The 16,335-nt window shown below is 37.4% G+C and overlaps 2 protein-coding genes across 3 annotated transcripts; one reads left to right on the top strand and one right to left on the bottom strand.

The window, feature by feature from the left end:
* Window positions 1-44: 44 nt before the first annotated feature.
* nepro (nucleolus and neural progenitor protein) lies at window positions 45-4,988 on the top strand. 2 transcript variants are annotated; one of them, XM_053233958.1, is made up of 9 exons: window positions 45-268; window positions 481-635; window positions 926-1,014; window positions 1,474-1,602; window positions 2,394-2,471; window positions 2,626-2,987; window positions 3,078-3,130; window positions 3,666-3,910; window positions 4,000-4,988. In XM_053233958.1, exons 1-9 carry the CDS (start codon window positions 184-186, stop codon window positions 4,400-4,402), a joined length of 1,599 nt encoding a protein of 532 aa, XP_053089933.1. In that variant the 5' UTR covers window positions 45-183; the 3' UTR covers window positions 4,403-4,988. The 2 variants fall into 2 exon arrangements, with proteins under 2 accessions (XP_053089933.1, XP_053089934.1); XM_053233959.1 differs by lacking the exon at window positions 45-268 and having other exon boundaries at window positions 481-580.
* A 2,994-nt stretch (window positions 4,989-7,982) lies between these two features.
* Window positions 7,983-13,781, bottom strand: slc10a2 (solute carrier family 10 member 2). Its single transcript, XM_026947218.3, has 6 exons — window positions 12,596-13,781; window positions 11,274-11,392; window positions 10,827-10,915; window positions 10,521-10,696; window positions 10,134-10,291; window positions 7,983-9,449 (listed from the first exon to the last, which is right to left on the bottom strand). The coding sequence occupies exons 1-6, from the start codon at window positions 12,967-12,969 to the stop codon at window positions 9,268-9,270; spliced, it is 1,098 nt and encodes a 365-aa protein (XP_026803019.1). The 5' UTR covers window positions 12,970-13,781; the 3' UTR covers window positions 7,983-9,267.
* Between the last annotated feature and the right edge of the window lie 2,554 nt (window positions 13,782-16,335).

Consider the following 16,335-nt stretch of genomic DNA (forward strand, 5'->3'; position numbering starts at 1 on the left):
CTTCAAGGATACACAAGGATCGTTCAAGTATAAGGTGTCCTGTATAAAAGGGTTCACGGTGAATCTGCTTTCTGGTTTCTGGACCTAAATAATTGGTTTCTTTTTGGGGGGATTGTGGAAGAGGGATCTGGCAACCGTCGAGATGTGTTCAAGCCTTCCAGGTCCTGTTCGCCTTTAAACAACATGGCGGTTGAACCCTGGAACAAAGTAAACATTCCGTGTCCAGGTGCTGCTGCGGCTTGCAGAATCACTTTTAACAGCAGGACAGGTATTTTGTTTGTTATTACCACTGCTCTGATGGTAGATATAGTCTGATACAGTGATTGGACGTGTTCTGATCAGACGTTGTTTGTTTGTGAGTGTTACACACGTGGTTACAGCATTTTTAAAATGGTTAACGTTAGTGTTAGTGTTGGATATTAATGTGTGTGTGTCCCGTGATGTTCTAGTTGACTTATTAAGGTGTTGGTTAAATTTCAGCCGCTGTAACGGAAGCTGTGCTGGTGCATTGTGGGAGCGTGGTGAAGCTGCTGGACAGCCGCGTGCTGCACACAGAGATCCGCGTGCTCCATGAACTCCTGTATGTACTGCACAACAGCTTCAGACAACACAAGCCTTTCCGGGCCATCAAGCAGGTCTGCCTTCTTATTAATTACTAAATCACAGGTTCCCAGCCGTACACTCACTTTTGTCTTACACATTTTGGAGTTTTCCCTGCTCCCAACACCCCTGATCAAACTGCTCAGCTTAGTTAACAAGCCCTTCCTCAGGTGAAGTGAGTGTATTAGAGCAGGGAAAATGCACTAAAATGTGCAGGACAGGAGGTACTCCAGGACCAGGGAGCATTTCTGACATGATGTACTATTTATGATTTAACATGTAACAGACTTGACTTACATGTTGTTTGCTTTTGTGTTCCCTGCAGGTTGAGCAATGCATAAACCGACTGAAGGAAATGAAATTGCAGGGAGCCGTGCAAGACATGCAGGAGCTATGCCCAAACGAAATCCAGAGGTAAAACAGTGATGCGTGAAAGAAAGCATGGGACAAAAATAAAACAAACAGCTAATTTTGCATAATCAGCATAATCAGACCATGTCAGAAAAAAACATCTTGACCGTGAGTTAAACAGTAGGTATGTCACCTGTCTAGTTGTCCCCTGGACAGTCCAGTTTCCAGGCTGTGTCCTGGTGTCTGGTTTTAACTGTCATTTGTCCATTTTATTTGCAATGTTGCTGAATGAGTAATAAATTTATGACTCTTACTCCCCACTTTTCTGCCATATATTTTTTTTAAGTAACAGCAGATCTTAAAGAGAGATGTAACAAGTCATATCTTCTGTTTTAAAAAAAAAAAGTGCCCAGAAGGAAAGAAACCAATGATCACAGAGTCTTGTCCAGGTAGAAATCAGGGAGAGTTGAGCTTTCCCATAATTTCCCCACAGCTTATAGACCTGATGTGTTCTCTGTGCAGGAATGTGGGAGTTGATGTGGGACATTGCGACGTCCCCAGTCAGCCCATGCTGGAATGGTTTTGTCTTAAGCTGCTGGGGGCCTCCAGCCTCCTTTGCCGGACCCTGGACCAGTGTGCCAAAGCCTTCTCGTATCCTCCACTGCCTACAGGCATACAGCTTTAGTAACATACATAGAATATTACCATGCATGAAAATAGACTTTATATATGATTGTATATTTTTATGAAGGGTTTTTGAACTCATATAAATGAGAAACTGAAGTCCTTTCAGAAGACTTACTGACACCTGAGTGTCCTTATAAAATAATGTTTAATAAATGGTAAAATAAACATCTCCTAACAGTTTCACCAAAGCAATGATTATACATTTCTTTTGTTCAATAACATTTTTAATATGCTTATTATTAGGCTTAAATTATGCTATACAGCCAAATGTTTGTGGACATCTGACCATCATACCCATATGTGGGTCTTCCCCCAAACTGTTGCCGCAAAATTTGAAGTGCACAATTATATAAAATGTCTTTGTATGCTGTAGCACTACAATTTCCCTTCACTGGACCTAAAAGGCCCAAACCAGTTCCAACATGACAATGCCCTTGTGCATAAAGTGACGTTTATAAAGACATAGTTAACCCAGTTTGGAGTGGAAGAACTCGAGTGTCCTGCACAGAGCCTTCACCTCAACCCCACTGAACACTTTTGGGATGAAGAGGAACACCGACTGGAATGTCCACTATACAAGTCCCTGTAAATGAGCTGTTGCAATAAAAATTGTAATATATTAGAACATGTGCATTAATAAATTTGCAGCCAGCAATATTGTTACAGCCATCCTTCTATGGAAAATAAACCAACGCTTGACCAATTAGAATTGAGACAGTTCTGTGGTATAAAAATACTTAACTCTTCCCTGATAGATTGATAAGGCAGCATCTTCATTTGTCTGAGTTCATCATTCTGAACTTGGTGCTGGCAAGCATGCTCAGTCGACTCTGGTGAGTTCAGAGGAGTGATCATGTCGTTCTGTCAAGATGTTCACAAGAAGTTGTTAATGTACAAAAAAAAATTTTATTTTTTTTTAAATGTTTGGCTCAGAACAAAGCAGCCTGCAGATCAACTGTTTTTGCTCTTTACCTTCATTGTTTGCAGGGTATTTTTCAGAGGCATCCTGAGAGCTCTGGTGCCTGTGTATCAAGGCATCATGGATCTGCTCCACGAGGTAGAGCAATGTCGACCCATGGCCTTCCTCACTGAATTCACCCTGCCTGGAGACCTGGCAGTGTTTCTGGGCCCCCCTTATTCAGACCTGCTCAAGGAGAGGAATACAGCAGAGCCTTTTGGGATGAAGAAAACCACAAAACCCTCTCTCCTTGACAGGCTGTTTGAGGAGGGAAGTGTGGAAAAGGGGGAAGAAGAAGAGATACAGATGATGCAGATGCTAGCCAGTGAGAAAGTGGCGTCTGATATGGATCTCGGGCGGACTATTTTGCGTCGAGGTCCACCTTGCTCTCGTAAGTCAGATTTCTTTGAACTGTCTGAATAATTCTGTTTTTTTTCCCTATGTTATTTATCTTTTTTTTTTCTTTTTCACACATCTGTAGGATCTTCCTCAAATTTGGACATAAAATCGTTGCTGCAGCAAACCTCCAAACAGGTTATTAGACTTATTTTAATTTCTGAGAACTTAAATATATAGACCATAGATGAATTAGAATAGATTGCACTTACTACAGTGACTCCCTGTTCTGGTTCACATTCTTCATATGTAGACTACTGAGTTAGCTGGATTGGATTGTTGACAATTTCAAATGATCCTAGATTTGTCCATTTTTCAAAGCTGTTGGACTTCAAAGTCCTTAAACTCAGACATTCTCAGGAGCAGGCTTATTCAACGTAAAACAAGATTAGGCTTAAAATAACATGCTGTCACATTGTGCTGTCAATTGATATTGTCCATATTTTGGTTCATTTGTGCTCTAGTCTAAAGAAAACATGCCTAGGATTTAAAGATGTCATTTTTTAAATTTCTTACTTGTACAAATAACCTGAAACGTAAGTAAAACATGATTAAATATAAAGGTTTAAGCCGTGGCCAAAGCACCAGTATATTAAGTGGTTGAGAAAACTCGTTTGGAAAACCGATTTCCGATTTGGAATCCTTGTTTGTGTTTGGATGTGCCTCCTCTCAGTGTACAGCTGAAGTGTTCATTAAATCTCCTGCACAACCGAGTACTTCCAGCCTAGCTGTGCTCAAGCAGAAGAGGATGTTCTTGAAAAAGCTGAAGATAGCATCCTCCATTAAAGACATGGCTGCACATCTTGAAGAGATGATGGGCTGGTGCAGGAGGAGTAGGCTGTACCAGGAAACCCGCTATCTTGCCTTCACACTCCTCAGGTGCCAGAGGATAAAGGCTTTGGAGTGTGAGGGAATCAGGTACCTGTGCAGAACACTTTTTTTTTAATTGTGTAAATTGCATTTATGAGCTTAATCATTGTTTTATTTTGTTTTGTTTTTACATTCAGTGTGCAGAAGAAACTGAGGAGGCTTAGGGTTAGGGTTTGCCATGTGATGCTTAAAGGAACTTCCTTGGCAAGACCTTCCCCTTTTCTTCAGCGAAGGACAAAACCCTACTTCAGATCACGTTTTACTACACTTTGGAGACATTATGGAAGTGTCAGGAACCGATTTGGAAAAGTCAGAATGCGCTCTCAAATAGCCAAAGACCTTTTTAATGTAACTGAAAAGTCATCACACAAATGCAGAAAGTACACCAAAGGTCTACCTCTACATAATGATGTGATGTCACGAAGCAATGTAGTATTCAGTCAGAAAGAAAGCAAAATGGAGACAGAGACCAGTTCACTGAAAACTAGCAGTGTGCACAATGATGAGATTGATAATATTTTTGCATCTTTTGGCTTATAGTGTTACTTATATGGAGATGTATGATTAAACCAACAACCATAAACCAACTACTGAAAGGTTTTGGACTACATTTTGCATGTTTGACAGACCTGCATTTATTAATATTTACATTTTTCTGCAAACTTTGTAGGTGAGTGAAAGGCCATGACCTAAGGTCGTCCAAGAAGTTTTGCCTATATCCTCTCTAAAGGGTGCTATTATTCACAAACTAGTAAGTTTGTAACTGTTAATTAGTAAGTTCGTAAGTTTTCAACTGCTCAACATCAAATCACGATTCCTCTTTCTCTTGGTACCTTTGGAAGATGCTGAGTGTTCTTGATATACAGAATTTGTGATTGGCCAAACAAGAAGTCGGCCATTTTAAATTTGAACAAAAAGAGTTTTTTCTTCTTGTTCTCCACATTTTGTCCAATCATTACGAACACCAACCCAAGCAACACTTCCATCTCAGATTTTTGATATTCAGGACATCACCAAACAGGATGTGAGGGCATATCTCAGCATCACTTTTATGTATTAACACCACACTGTCACATATGTTTTGCACCATGACCAAATTTTAATAAACAAGCTTTTTCATTTGCAACTTGGGAGGATTACTAAGAACAGGACAGCTGGTCTTTCTCCATCGCTAAAAGGTGGGACCAGTTTTTGATTCCAGCCCCTTTCTGCTCTCAACTCAAGGCCACTAAAATAAACGTACAGCATAAAAATGTAATTTAGTTCGGCGGCATAACGCCCAGGTAACATTACCTTTTTACTTTACTGTGAGTGTATAATACTTGAAAGTAATACTTTTTACTTAATACTTTTTATCTACAATTGGATATAAAAAGAGTAATGGATACACATGCCTGTCAAAATAGCAGATTTTTCTAATGTAAAATATTAAACCAAGATAAATCATGACAGGTTTTTGTCCACCTTTAATATGATAATCTGGTTTCATAAGTGTGCACACCCTTTAACTAATAGTTTGGTAAAGCATCTTTTGCTTGTAATACAGCACTCAGTCTTTTGGGTAAGAGTCTACCACCTTAGCACATCTTGATTTGGCAGTTTTATTCCACTCTTTTTTGCACAAATACTCCAGAGCTATCAAATTGCAAGGGGATCTCCTGTGCACAGCCCTCTTCAAGTCCTTCCACAGATTTTCAACTGGATTTATATCTGGGGTTCTGACTGGGCCATTCCAAACATCTATTTTCTTCTAAGACAATTCCTTGTTTGACTTGGATTTGTGCTTTGAGTCATTATTGTGCTTCATCTTCAGCTGTCAGACAGAGGCCTGCAGGTTTTGTGCCAAAATAGATTGGTAGTTAAAACTATCCATGATTACCTCTATCTTGAATAGAGCCCCAGTCCCAGCTGAAGAGAAGCAGCCAAATAGCATCATGCTGCCACTACCATGCTTCACCATGGGTATGGTGTTCTTTGGGTGATAAGCTGCTTTGTTTTTGTGCCAAACACATCTTTTAGAATTATGCCTAAAAGTTCTACCTTGGTCTCATTAGACTATAACTCATTTTGCCACATGGTATGGGGTGATGGTATGGATGCAGATAGGTTCTTGTCTTCACCAACCAGCCTATGATGGGTGGACAGTAGCTGTGATGGTACCTTTTCTACTTTTCCATGTTCTCAACAATGTTCTGACCCAGTTTTAAGTCAGTTTTGCTGACAGAGGCTACGTCACTCTAAGTTGGGCAAAAGCTGCTCTAAAACCCAGTCCTTGTCTCTACTACTGTAGGAGATAAAAGAATCATAGTGATAGCGACACTTGTCTTGATGGAAAGCCTCTTGAGAGGTTGAGCCATCTATGTAGAATGTAATAGTGGGCAAAAACGTAGGGGCCTATGAAAATGATAGAACAGTGCTGCAAGCACAAAAGCAATCACTGCTGTTGATGTGGAGGCAAACATTACAAACGCAATCTCAAAAGAACTACTTAATATAACAAATAAAGTTTACATGGCCAGTTCCATTTTTATTGCCAGACAGTCCGTGTTGTTTATGAATGGATTGATCACGTGACTCTCCACCTCTTTGCTGTTATTTGCCAGTGGAGACAAGCCATTCCTTAACACAGCTGCACTGCAGGTGCAAATTCAAAATGCACAGGTATTTCAACTTAATATTTCAACTTAATATTAACTTCAAGTCTCTAGTTAGGCTTCCACTGAGAAAATAAAGCCTGCAGTTTTTCAGGGGAGTTTCTACTTTGGTCAGGTTGTGAAACATAATGGCTACATTTGGTTGTTTTGACAGGTCTATGCTTTCAAGACTCTTCTTAGATGAACAAGCCGATTGCTGAAATATCCCTAATTTTGTCTGAGAACTAAGTAAATTCCAGCTTTTCAACTTATAAGTAATGCCAAGTAAGTATAAGTAAGTACTATAAGTAATTGGCTGAATTGATTCTGAGTAACTACAGATTTCAGGAGTGATTTTTCACAGTCATTTACTGGCACAGTCTGTCCTTTAATGGAGGCTTAGGTTCTGGTTCAGTGTCTTATTTGTGCAAATGATAAATTGCATTGGTCTCAGTGGATAATTTAGGTCACAGAGCAGAAGCCAAATATTCAAATGACACTGTTTTGATTTGTGATATGGGATTTTCCTGAAGGTCAAGATAGATCATATTATATAGAGCACTGAATGAGCGCTTTCGAATGTGCCAGAGTTTGTTCTGTCTGAGGCTCAAGACGTTCCATTTTTTTCAGTCCCTTAAAAGCAAAATCTTCAATCTCAAAAATATTGCTGAATATTACTGTTTCAAGACTAACAAATCACAAAAATTGGTTTCCAGCTTATTTTCTTTAAAATGCTTTTTTTAAAGAATCAACAAAGACAAATATTTAACTGACAGTGGTGAAGAAAAACAATGATTTGAAATCATCTGAGTAGAGTGATATTAGTCTCAGTGCTAAAAAGGTTTGTAAAATAAAAAAAAAACATGTCTGTCCAAAGTTTCTTGCAGTTTTCATGTCTAATGGAGAATGATGTACTATTACAATGCTTAATAATAATCATTATTGAGTTGATTTTTTCCATAGTGAATATAGAAATATTCTACTAGAATACTTTTCAGATAATTTACACAGATCACCTAAATAAAGTTCCTGAAACCTTACTACCAATTTATTCGCCATGCCAATTCCAAACAAATCTTTTATCTTTAATCTTTTATCTTTTAATTTTTAATCAGATACCTTATGATAGACCATTTAAATCATTCACCTTTCAAAAGAGGAAGTTTTTTTAAAAAAAAAGTTTAATTGTTCCCTTTTTTAATATGAACTATTACAACAAATTCTAAAGATTTATTATTAAAATTGTGCAGAGATGTATATAGTTCTTCAGTAGATATATTCTAAATGGAACAGTTTGGACGTTTCAAAATTCCTAAATGGCTAACTTGCAAAAACAGCTTCTTAACTGGTTTTAAATTTGTCAGATAGCAAACTATTTCTGACCATTCTTCCACACAACAAACTCAAGTATAATCACGTAGATCCTATATCATAATTTAACATCTATGTAATGTGATTCTGATGTAAACTAAAGATGAGCATGCAGATACCAAGGACAAAAGAACACAAATTTATTTGCACATGATATAATTTATCCCAGCTCACAAAAAACAACACAATTAATTAGAGTCTAGTCAATTGTTTACACATTTAAATGGCTAAAATTATTCACTTACTATTTAATATATTTACATCACTACAATTGAGATCATATTTATAATACCGTCACAGTAATATTACAGTTTTTTTATACAACATATTTTTTTCTTTTGTCAAGTAATGACATCTCAGTTTTTGCCAAATTTATAATATATAAAAATTATATGAAATAATATTTTGCTGTTTCAAAATGATAAGTGTTATTAAAAATATTTCTTGAAATGAAATTAAAATTTAAGCTTACCATTTGTTATTTACTTGCATAAAACCTTCATTTAAATACAAATTACATTGTTAAATTAAAACACTGTTTGCAGTTTTAGGTCCAGCTCATATGACAATATCATATGCAAGTACCAATAGGCACAATCTTTCAACAAAAATAATTTTACTTATTCTTTCATACACAGTTAGAGGGAAAAAAAAAGGCTGAAAACACTGAACACTGGTATCAAACATATATATGAACAGAATATCTAAAACATTGCTGCACAGTCATATGATCTCACCGTGGTGAAAATTCAGGAACTTTTGCTTCTAAACTTGAGCCACAAAAGTTAAGACAAATTCTCAAAATGAACAAACTTTTTTGCCAATTCCCACCAAATAATTAAATTGAGGCCACATCTTAAAAATAAATGTCTTACAACATATTCAGTCTTGTGCTCAAGTTACACAATTCGTGCCCACAAGTGTTTAGTTTGTGGCTACAGTACACTCATTTGGGCCTATTCCTTTAAAAAAAAAAGTTAGTCACATCAGTGTGTCTGTATAAATTAGTATATGATCATATATAAATGTTTTGTTTTTGTTTTAACTGGAAAAAATCAGTTTATGAAATAGTGTATGCTGAGCAGTGAGGCTGTTAAGAAGATGTGTGATTCAGTTATAAGAACAATGTGCAAATTCAATACACACTGACCTGACACTGGTGTTTTTAAATGCACATTACTCATAAAGCAAATGCTGTAAGAGAAGTCTTTTTACTGACACACTAATACATTCAGGTTTCCCTGCTACCTGCCACCAAACTACTTTATCCAGAGAACACTAATAAATAATAGTGTCTGGACAGGTAGCTCATTCCACCAGCCAGGGGCAAAACAGTGCTGGCAGTAAATACCCTTCTGCCAGCAGAAGGCAGTTCATATGGAGATAGAACCTGATGCCACCTCACAGATGAGTGACTGTTCTCTTGTCTTCAGTATTCCCATTCTCATCACTCTGAAATCCTCCATTGCCCAAAGCATAGTCCTGCTTGGCTTTACAAGAGGCAGTGTCAGCAGCTCCATCAGCTCTCTCGCTATCCTCCTCAGGCAATGTTCGCCTAAAGTACCTCTTGTACAGCTGGTAACCTGAAACAGGAGACTTGCATCACAAAGTTGTCAACCTGAACAAGAAATGTACATATTTGTGCTTCTAAATGAGAACAGTGAGTAAGGTAGTGTGAATAGGAATATTTTTATTCAGCCTTCTACTCACTGCCTAGAGTTTTGATAAGGAAAATTTTGCACTAAAGATCCATAATTTCAAATATAGTTTATCAGTTATTATAGTGAATTGAATAAATGGCAGAAGTGCTTGTAAGAATTACTTCATGTGTGTTAATGTTCTGATTATTGTCTAATATTGTCTGTTTTTAGGTAAAGAAAAAAAAAAAGTCTGAAAACCTTCCCTTATTTAATTCACTCAGGTTTTTGGAAGGAGAGAAACTAGAGAACCCAGAAAAAACCCTCATGAACACAGGGAGAACATGAGAAACTCCACACAGAAAGTAACCCAAGCTCAGGATCAAAACAGGGAGCCTGAGGCAGCAAAACTACCCACTCCACCACTGTGCCACCTGTCTAAGTTTATATATCAGTACAAAATATTTTTATTTTGTACCCAACATATCATTAAGAGATATAAAATCGAATCAAAACATTCAGCATTGAGACAAATGATAAACTGGCCAAGTGATTCCATTTTCATTTTTCATCCCGTCTATGTGATCCAATTTCTAATTTATCCTCTATAGCTTAGTTGTGATAGCTTACCACCAATTGACAGCACGGCCACAACGAGCTGGAAGATACTGTAGATTAAGGGGAAGGAGAACATGACCTCCAGTTCCTCTGGAGCAAAGGACAATTGAACAATTGTGCTGCACAGCTGTGAGTTCTGGAAGCCTGTCTCCAGCGCAATAGTGCGACATCTGGAACCAGCACACATGAATATTTATGAAACTGAATCATTTTTGACCCATCTGAAATTTGTCATATATTTCTTTTGCTATAAAAAGCAAAATAAAACACTGTTGAAAAACACCCATTAAACTGCACATTCATTATATAAGCATTTAATCCTTGCTGTGATATTTTACAGTGGCTCAAAGAGAAGCACTAAACAAAGAACCAAAGAAAAACAAGGATTTGCTGTAATACCTGTACCACGGCTGCCCCACAAATCGAGCCAGCAGAAAGCCCAGGCCAAAGCCGACTAGTGGGTAGATTGCTCCAATTATCCATAGAGAAGGAGCGATTGTCCATGAGGACTGGTAGAGCACTCCACCCACTATAGCAATGATGATAATCAGAAGGATGCCCACAACAGAGCCAAACTACAGAGGAAATTATATAAATATAAAAACAATCAAAAAACATACATATACCTGTTTTCAATGAATGTACATGTGCAATGTCATTGTGAGAGCAATGAAAAAAAAAAAATCACTGAAAATCAGTATTCACCTTCAGGATCTTTTTCGCCACCTTGGGCCAGCGGTGTTTGACAAACATTCCCAAAGTGACAGGCACAAGCAGACTCACCAGCGTAATGCCTTAACATGAAGCAACAACTAGTGTGAGATGACTGCTATTCAGACTTACCAATTAGATAGATAGATAGATAGATAAGACAGTGATTTTTTTTAATTTGTTGAATATTATTAAAATAGTAGTGTCCCCACTATTTTCAAATATTTATATTCTGAGTAAGAATGTGCACCTAGAATTTTTTTTTCTTTCTTTTATATGTAACTAAATACTAAATACTATTTATTGGCACACAGGAACATCACAAACAAGCCCTCAGAGATACAGTGGCTTACACATTAAAAGCCGAGTCCTACTGATGTTCAGAGTTAAACAAATAATGAAGGTGATTAATTTATGTAAAACCGTAAAACAATGTCTCACCTATGCTGTCATAAGGAATCTGAATGGTATCAGCTGAGATCCAGACTGAGGTGTAGATGAGCAGACAAAGGGGCATCATCCCAAGCGCCAGGATGGATGAACATGTTGTCATGCTGATACTGTGGACAGGATGTCAAAATCACACACTACTTTTAGGACTAAAAGTTCAGCTAAGCATATTGCATGTTAGTTGAGACTATGAACAGTACTAGAGGATAGCAATCTATTACAAATGTGTGAGTATAAATTCACTCTTCTGGGATAGCTTTGCAGTTGGTGTTCCAATTCATCCCAAATTTTTTCAGTGTTGTTGAGGTTAGGGCTCTGTGCAGGTCACTTGAGTTCTTCCACTCCAACCTTGGCAAACCATGTCTTCGTGGAGCTCACTTTGTGCTCAGGGGCATTGTCATGCTGGAAGAGGTTTGGGCTTCTTAGGTCCAGTGAAGGGAAATTGTAATGCTACAGCTTACAAAGACATCTTATACAGTTATGTGCTTCCAACGTTGTTGCAACAGTTTGGGGAAGAACCACATATTGGTGTGACGGTCAGGTGTCCACATACTTTTGGCCATATAGTGTATTATATCACAGTCAAATAGTGAGATCTGATTTGGCAGAAGGTGTTGATTAATTTTCCATCTCTGACAGCAGTACCGGATTTAAGGCAACCTACAGGTTTATATTAATGTGCTTGTTCTAACACTTTTTGATTTCTATAGTAACTGGTTAAATGGTTTTAAAAAAAAATTGGCGTAATTGTTGATATGGTGAAGCTTTCTGTAAGGAAAGGTTTATTTAGCTAGAGTAAAGTCCAGAGTAGAGTAATGTCAGCACATTGTAACAGTCAGTGGCAAAACTGTAACTTTTCTGACATGACAGTGTTCAAGACAGAGGACTTTGCGCTTTCCAGTTTCTCTGTAACATGACAAGTTGCATTTATTTTTCTTATTAACTTCAAGAGAGAAATAAAGAGGCTGCTGAGGGAATGGCTGATTATATCTGATTTTGCATGGTGACAGGAACTAACTTGTTTTGTGAATGTTCAACAACATTAAATGTAATTATTAACAGATAAAAAGTAACACTTTGTTAGTGTTGGCAAATTTCTGTCATTTAGGAGGGTGTGCTGTTTTAAGAAAATAATCAGCTTCACGTCAGGCTGTATCACACCACCCAGTTGTTGATTAATTTCCTATAACAGTTATATTCCTTATGTAGCTAAGAGGGGACAAGTTAAGACAATTTAATATCTGTGATGATAATAACAATGATAATTGGCTCCATAGTCTATTGTTGCAAATAGTAGTGCCTGGTGCTCTCACCTAAGATCCATGTCTCCATCCAGCCAGTAGGTGATGACATTGGAGTTGGTGCCTCCAGGACAGCAGCCCATGATTAAGATGACCACAGCCTGTACGGGAAGCACCTGGAAGGCTAGTGAGAAGGCGAATGCGGTGAAGGGCATGATGCCAAACTGGCAGAGAAAGCCAATGAAGATACCCCATGGCCGGCGGATGTGCCCCCAGAGCTTGTGCACATCCACCGTGCAGCCCATGGCAAACATGACCATGGCCAGCATGACAGTGAGCACAGTGCTTAAGACCGTGCTGAGGATAATGTTAAAGTTACTCTCTGGCACCAGGCATGATGTGCCAGAGCACACGGTAGCATTGACACTGCAGTTCAGTGTGGACATGATGAATCCAGTCTTAGTAGTGGCAGAAATTAATAAGTAAGAAAATAAGTATAAAAACACAGAAAAAAACTGCAAACAAGGTAAAATCAGTGATGGTTGTGGTTAAAGGTTGTAGATTCCAAAATCTGATGGGTTAAGAAGACGAAGAAAGAAGAGAAGATTTTGGAAAGGGTCCTGCTGATCTTTGGATCTTTTGCTCTTTCTTTCTCAAGAGTTCCCTCCTTCCTGCTGCCTGACACAAGAGTGACAAGGCACACAGAGACTCTCCACAGGCTTAGTGCCCTTTAAAACCTTTCCAGAACAAATAAAAATGGGCAAAGCCATGAAAAATTAACTTGTGCCAAATGTTTTATGGGGTCATTGTCCAAATACGCTTATAAAAGAATACACTTATAAAGCAGGAAAAAATGTAATTGTTCAGCTTCAGGGACAATAAATCCACCACCTTGTTCTTTTATAACGTTATGGCATGTAAATTTTATTGTGCCTTTCAAAGGCCTACATACCACCACTACCATCATCATCAGCACCATCATCACAACATATTGGGAAGGATCATGGCTGCTATGAGACTCATGAGACGTGCGTCAGAGTGGAAAGATGATAGTAAAAGAAGAGGGCATATGTTGTAAAACTCACATAAGAGGCTGTATTACAGATACGGGAATGAGAATTACTTTGCATGCCTCTCAGACTTTAACACACACACTGGGCCTAAAGTTAAAGTTTAAAAACCTAAACTGAATAGCTGAAAATGAGCTGAACACAGAAGACTCAAAGTTCAACAGTGGATTTTTGTCCACGAAGTACATTGATTGCAAGGAGCCAAACCAATAAGCAAACATAATTTTAATTATTATTAAAATTATAATTTTATAATTTTTGAAAAATAAATAGTTATAAGTCTTAAATACAACCAAAAAAAATATACAATCAAAGTCAGTGCAGCATATTTATTTTAAAATTGTTTAGTATTCAGAATCATTGTTGCCCACTATTGCAGACAGGATTCACTTTGTCAGCATAAATAGTGCTTTCATCCTTTTTTTCTGCACCTTTCTTTTTTTCTCACTTATTCAACCACTGGAGCTTATGGTTAACACAGCTCTCATGCTAATCCCAGTAGTCTGAGTAACATTTATATGCACATTATAATTTTATAATTCTGACAGTAACTGCACCCACAGAAGCACTTAGAAGTACACACGCAGCTGTACAGAAAAATATTACATCAGTTGTTGTGAATTTTCTCCCTTTAAATGGTCCACAGGTAGCTTTTGTAGCTCAGCTGGATGTTTTCTGTCATGTGTACTGTGAAGCACATGAAGAGGTGGATGCACAGAACTGAAACCTGAAGAAAAAGATGATGAGCTTTATAGGGCTCAAATTACAGTTTACAGTCTATGATCATAAAAGTAGACTTCCTTCTCCACACATGCTCAATTTTGATATCATCCTATTTATTTACTAGGAGTGTATCACAAGAAATAATCTGTCAATTTTCTGTTCACTGTTACAAATATCAGATACAATGAAATATCAGCACTGTCAGCATGGTGTTTGAATTCTGTTTCTGAGAGTTCCTCAAACTCAGCTACATCACTCGAGTTCATAATTGGACTCAACTACAGATGTGCGTAGAACTGTTTTTCTAATCCTGCTCGCACAGCTATTATTTTTGTTTAGAATTGCCCGCAATATTTTCTAGAGAATTTAGTTTGTTCTGTTTTCCAAAATATAAATGAACTAGTAGCCTATTTTAAACAACTGTGATGCTGACCAGGCTGTCACTAAGATTGTTGTACATAAACATTCTCTTTGTTTGTCCTGCGAGTTTCATATCTGAACGCTCACTCTCACCAACATGAAAGTAAGAACCTCTGGCTTACACAATTATTTTGTTGCATACCACAGGATTCCAGTCCTCATGCACACCTCTAATTTCAACCAGAAGCCCTATGAACATTTAATACCTTCTAGAAACCAATAAATAATATTTGTATCCAATAAAACACATTACCTGTTCATTGAGAAATAATGTATTTATATTCGTTTACATTCCTATTCCTATGTACAATTTGGACATCATGCATAATTTTTAAATTAGAAGCCCAAATGTCAATGTTGTCCTTTACATGATAGGTAGTTCTTCCACAGTACACAGAGATTATAGCCTGTGTATTGCATCTGTGCCACTACTGGTATATGACTCTAAAGTAGCTGGTTAGTATGTGTCTTATATAACAGAATGAATCATAAACTTGGGATTCCTGATCATGACCCTTGGTTATAAATGTTACTTTCAAGCACTAAAACCGGCATGGTGTAATTCTCTCTTGCTGTATGAGTAAGTGTACGTCCTATTATTTAACCTTATCTTATCAGTGAGCTGATGACAATCTGATCCATTTTTACACTTACTGATTCGGAGTAACTGATAAAGCCCTAGCAACTGTAGGATAGAGGTGACAGGCCTGGTGTAATCTTTCTGCAACCCGAAAGAACCACAGAATTATTGGGCAGTTTTGTTTTTTGTTTGGCCTTATTATTAACTCTTTCTGAAGTGTTCAAATAGTACAGTCATGTTCTCTTCTGTATGTGTGTATGTGTGAATGTAAATTCAAATGTTTGAGCATATTTAGCTGCTGTCAATCATATTGGCTTAAATGAGAACTCAAGGTTCTCAGAGATACTCACTTTAAATGAAAATAAAAGCTGTGCAACTTTAATTTTCTCAGTGAATAAAACATTTTGGTAAGTAATATAAATGATTCTTCAGTTTTAGAATTGTTTACCTCCCAGGAAAAGGCACATTTTGGGAATTTTTAAAACCTTTAGCTAAAATTAGCTAGTTTTTCTTTCTTTTTTTTTTTTTTTTTCAAAATTGCTTTTACAGCTTAGGAACTGAAACACAGAACTGCATAACAGTTTTTGGGTCTGCAAGGTGGCTGTTGCCTCCTGAGGACTGAGGACATCAGATGGCACTGAGGACATCAGATGACTCTGATTGGTTAAAAGAAATGATATTGATCCTGGAGCATGTCCATGCTTATGTATGTGTATGTTTATCTATGTGTTTAAATGTGATAAATTCAAGGATTTGCAGTTGGAGAAACTGCAGAGTTCCCTGGAGAGTTTTGTCTTTCTCAGTCACCATTATGTTTAATCAAACTAAAATCTAAAATTACTTACATAGTGCTTTGATCACATTAGTGTCACTATTATTAAAATTCCTGTGATCTTTATCTCTTATAAAGCAACAATGTTTATATTCGACAATATAACAATATATAATAGCAGCATTGAGCTGTACTCTGCTGCTGCCTGCTGGTTTCTTCACAGCCGGTGCATGAGAGAGGGAAACAC

This window comes from Pangasianodon hypophthalmus, chromosome 5 (genome assembly GCF_027358585.1).
Source record: "Pangasianodon hypophthalmus isolate fPanHyp1 chromosome 5, fPanHyp1.pri, whole genome shotgun sequence".
NCBI lineage: Eukaryota > Metazoa > Chordata > Actinopteri > Siluriformes > Pangasiidae > Pangasianodon > Pangasianodon hypophthalmus.

What these genes read in the sequence shown, in the direction of transcription:
- nepro (XM_053233958.1), top strand. Translation starts at nt 184, where the DNA reads ATGGCGGTTGAACCCTGGAACAAAGTAAACATTCCGTGTCCAGGTGCT. An exon ending in CACTTTTAACAGCAGGACAG is followed by an intron (nt 269 to 480) that starts GTATTTTGTTTG and finishes GTTAAATTTCAG; the next exon opens with CCGCTGTAACGGAAGCTGTG. An exon ending in CTTTCCGGGCCATCAAGCAG is followed by an intron (nt 636 to 925) that starts GTCTGCCTTCTT and finishes TGTTCCCTGCAG; the next exon opens with GTTGAGCAATGCATAAACCG.
- slc10a2 (XM_026947218.3), bottom strand. Translation starts at nt 12,969, where the DNA reads ATGTCCACACTGAACTGCAGTGTCAATGCTACCGTGTGCTCTGGCACA. An exon ending in GATGGAGACATGGATCTTAG is followed by an intron (nt 11,393 to 12,595) that starts GTGAGAGCACCA and finishes TCCTGTCCACAG; the next exon opens with TATCAGCATGACAACATGTT. An exon ending in TGGCGAAAAAGATCCTGAAG is followed by an intron (nt 10,697 to 10,826) that starts GTGAATACTGAT and finishes TTTCCTCTGTAG; the next exon opens with TTTGGCTCTGTTGTGGGCAT.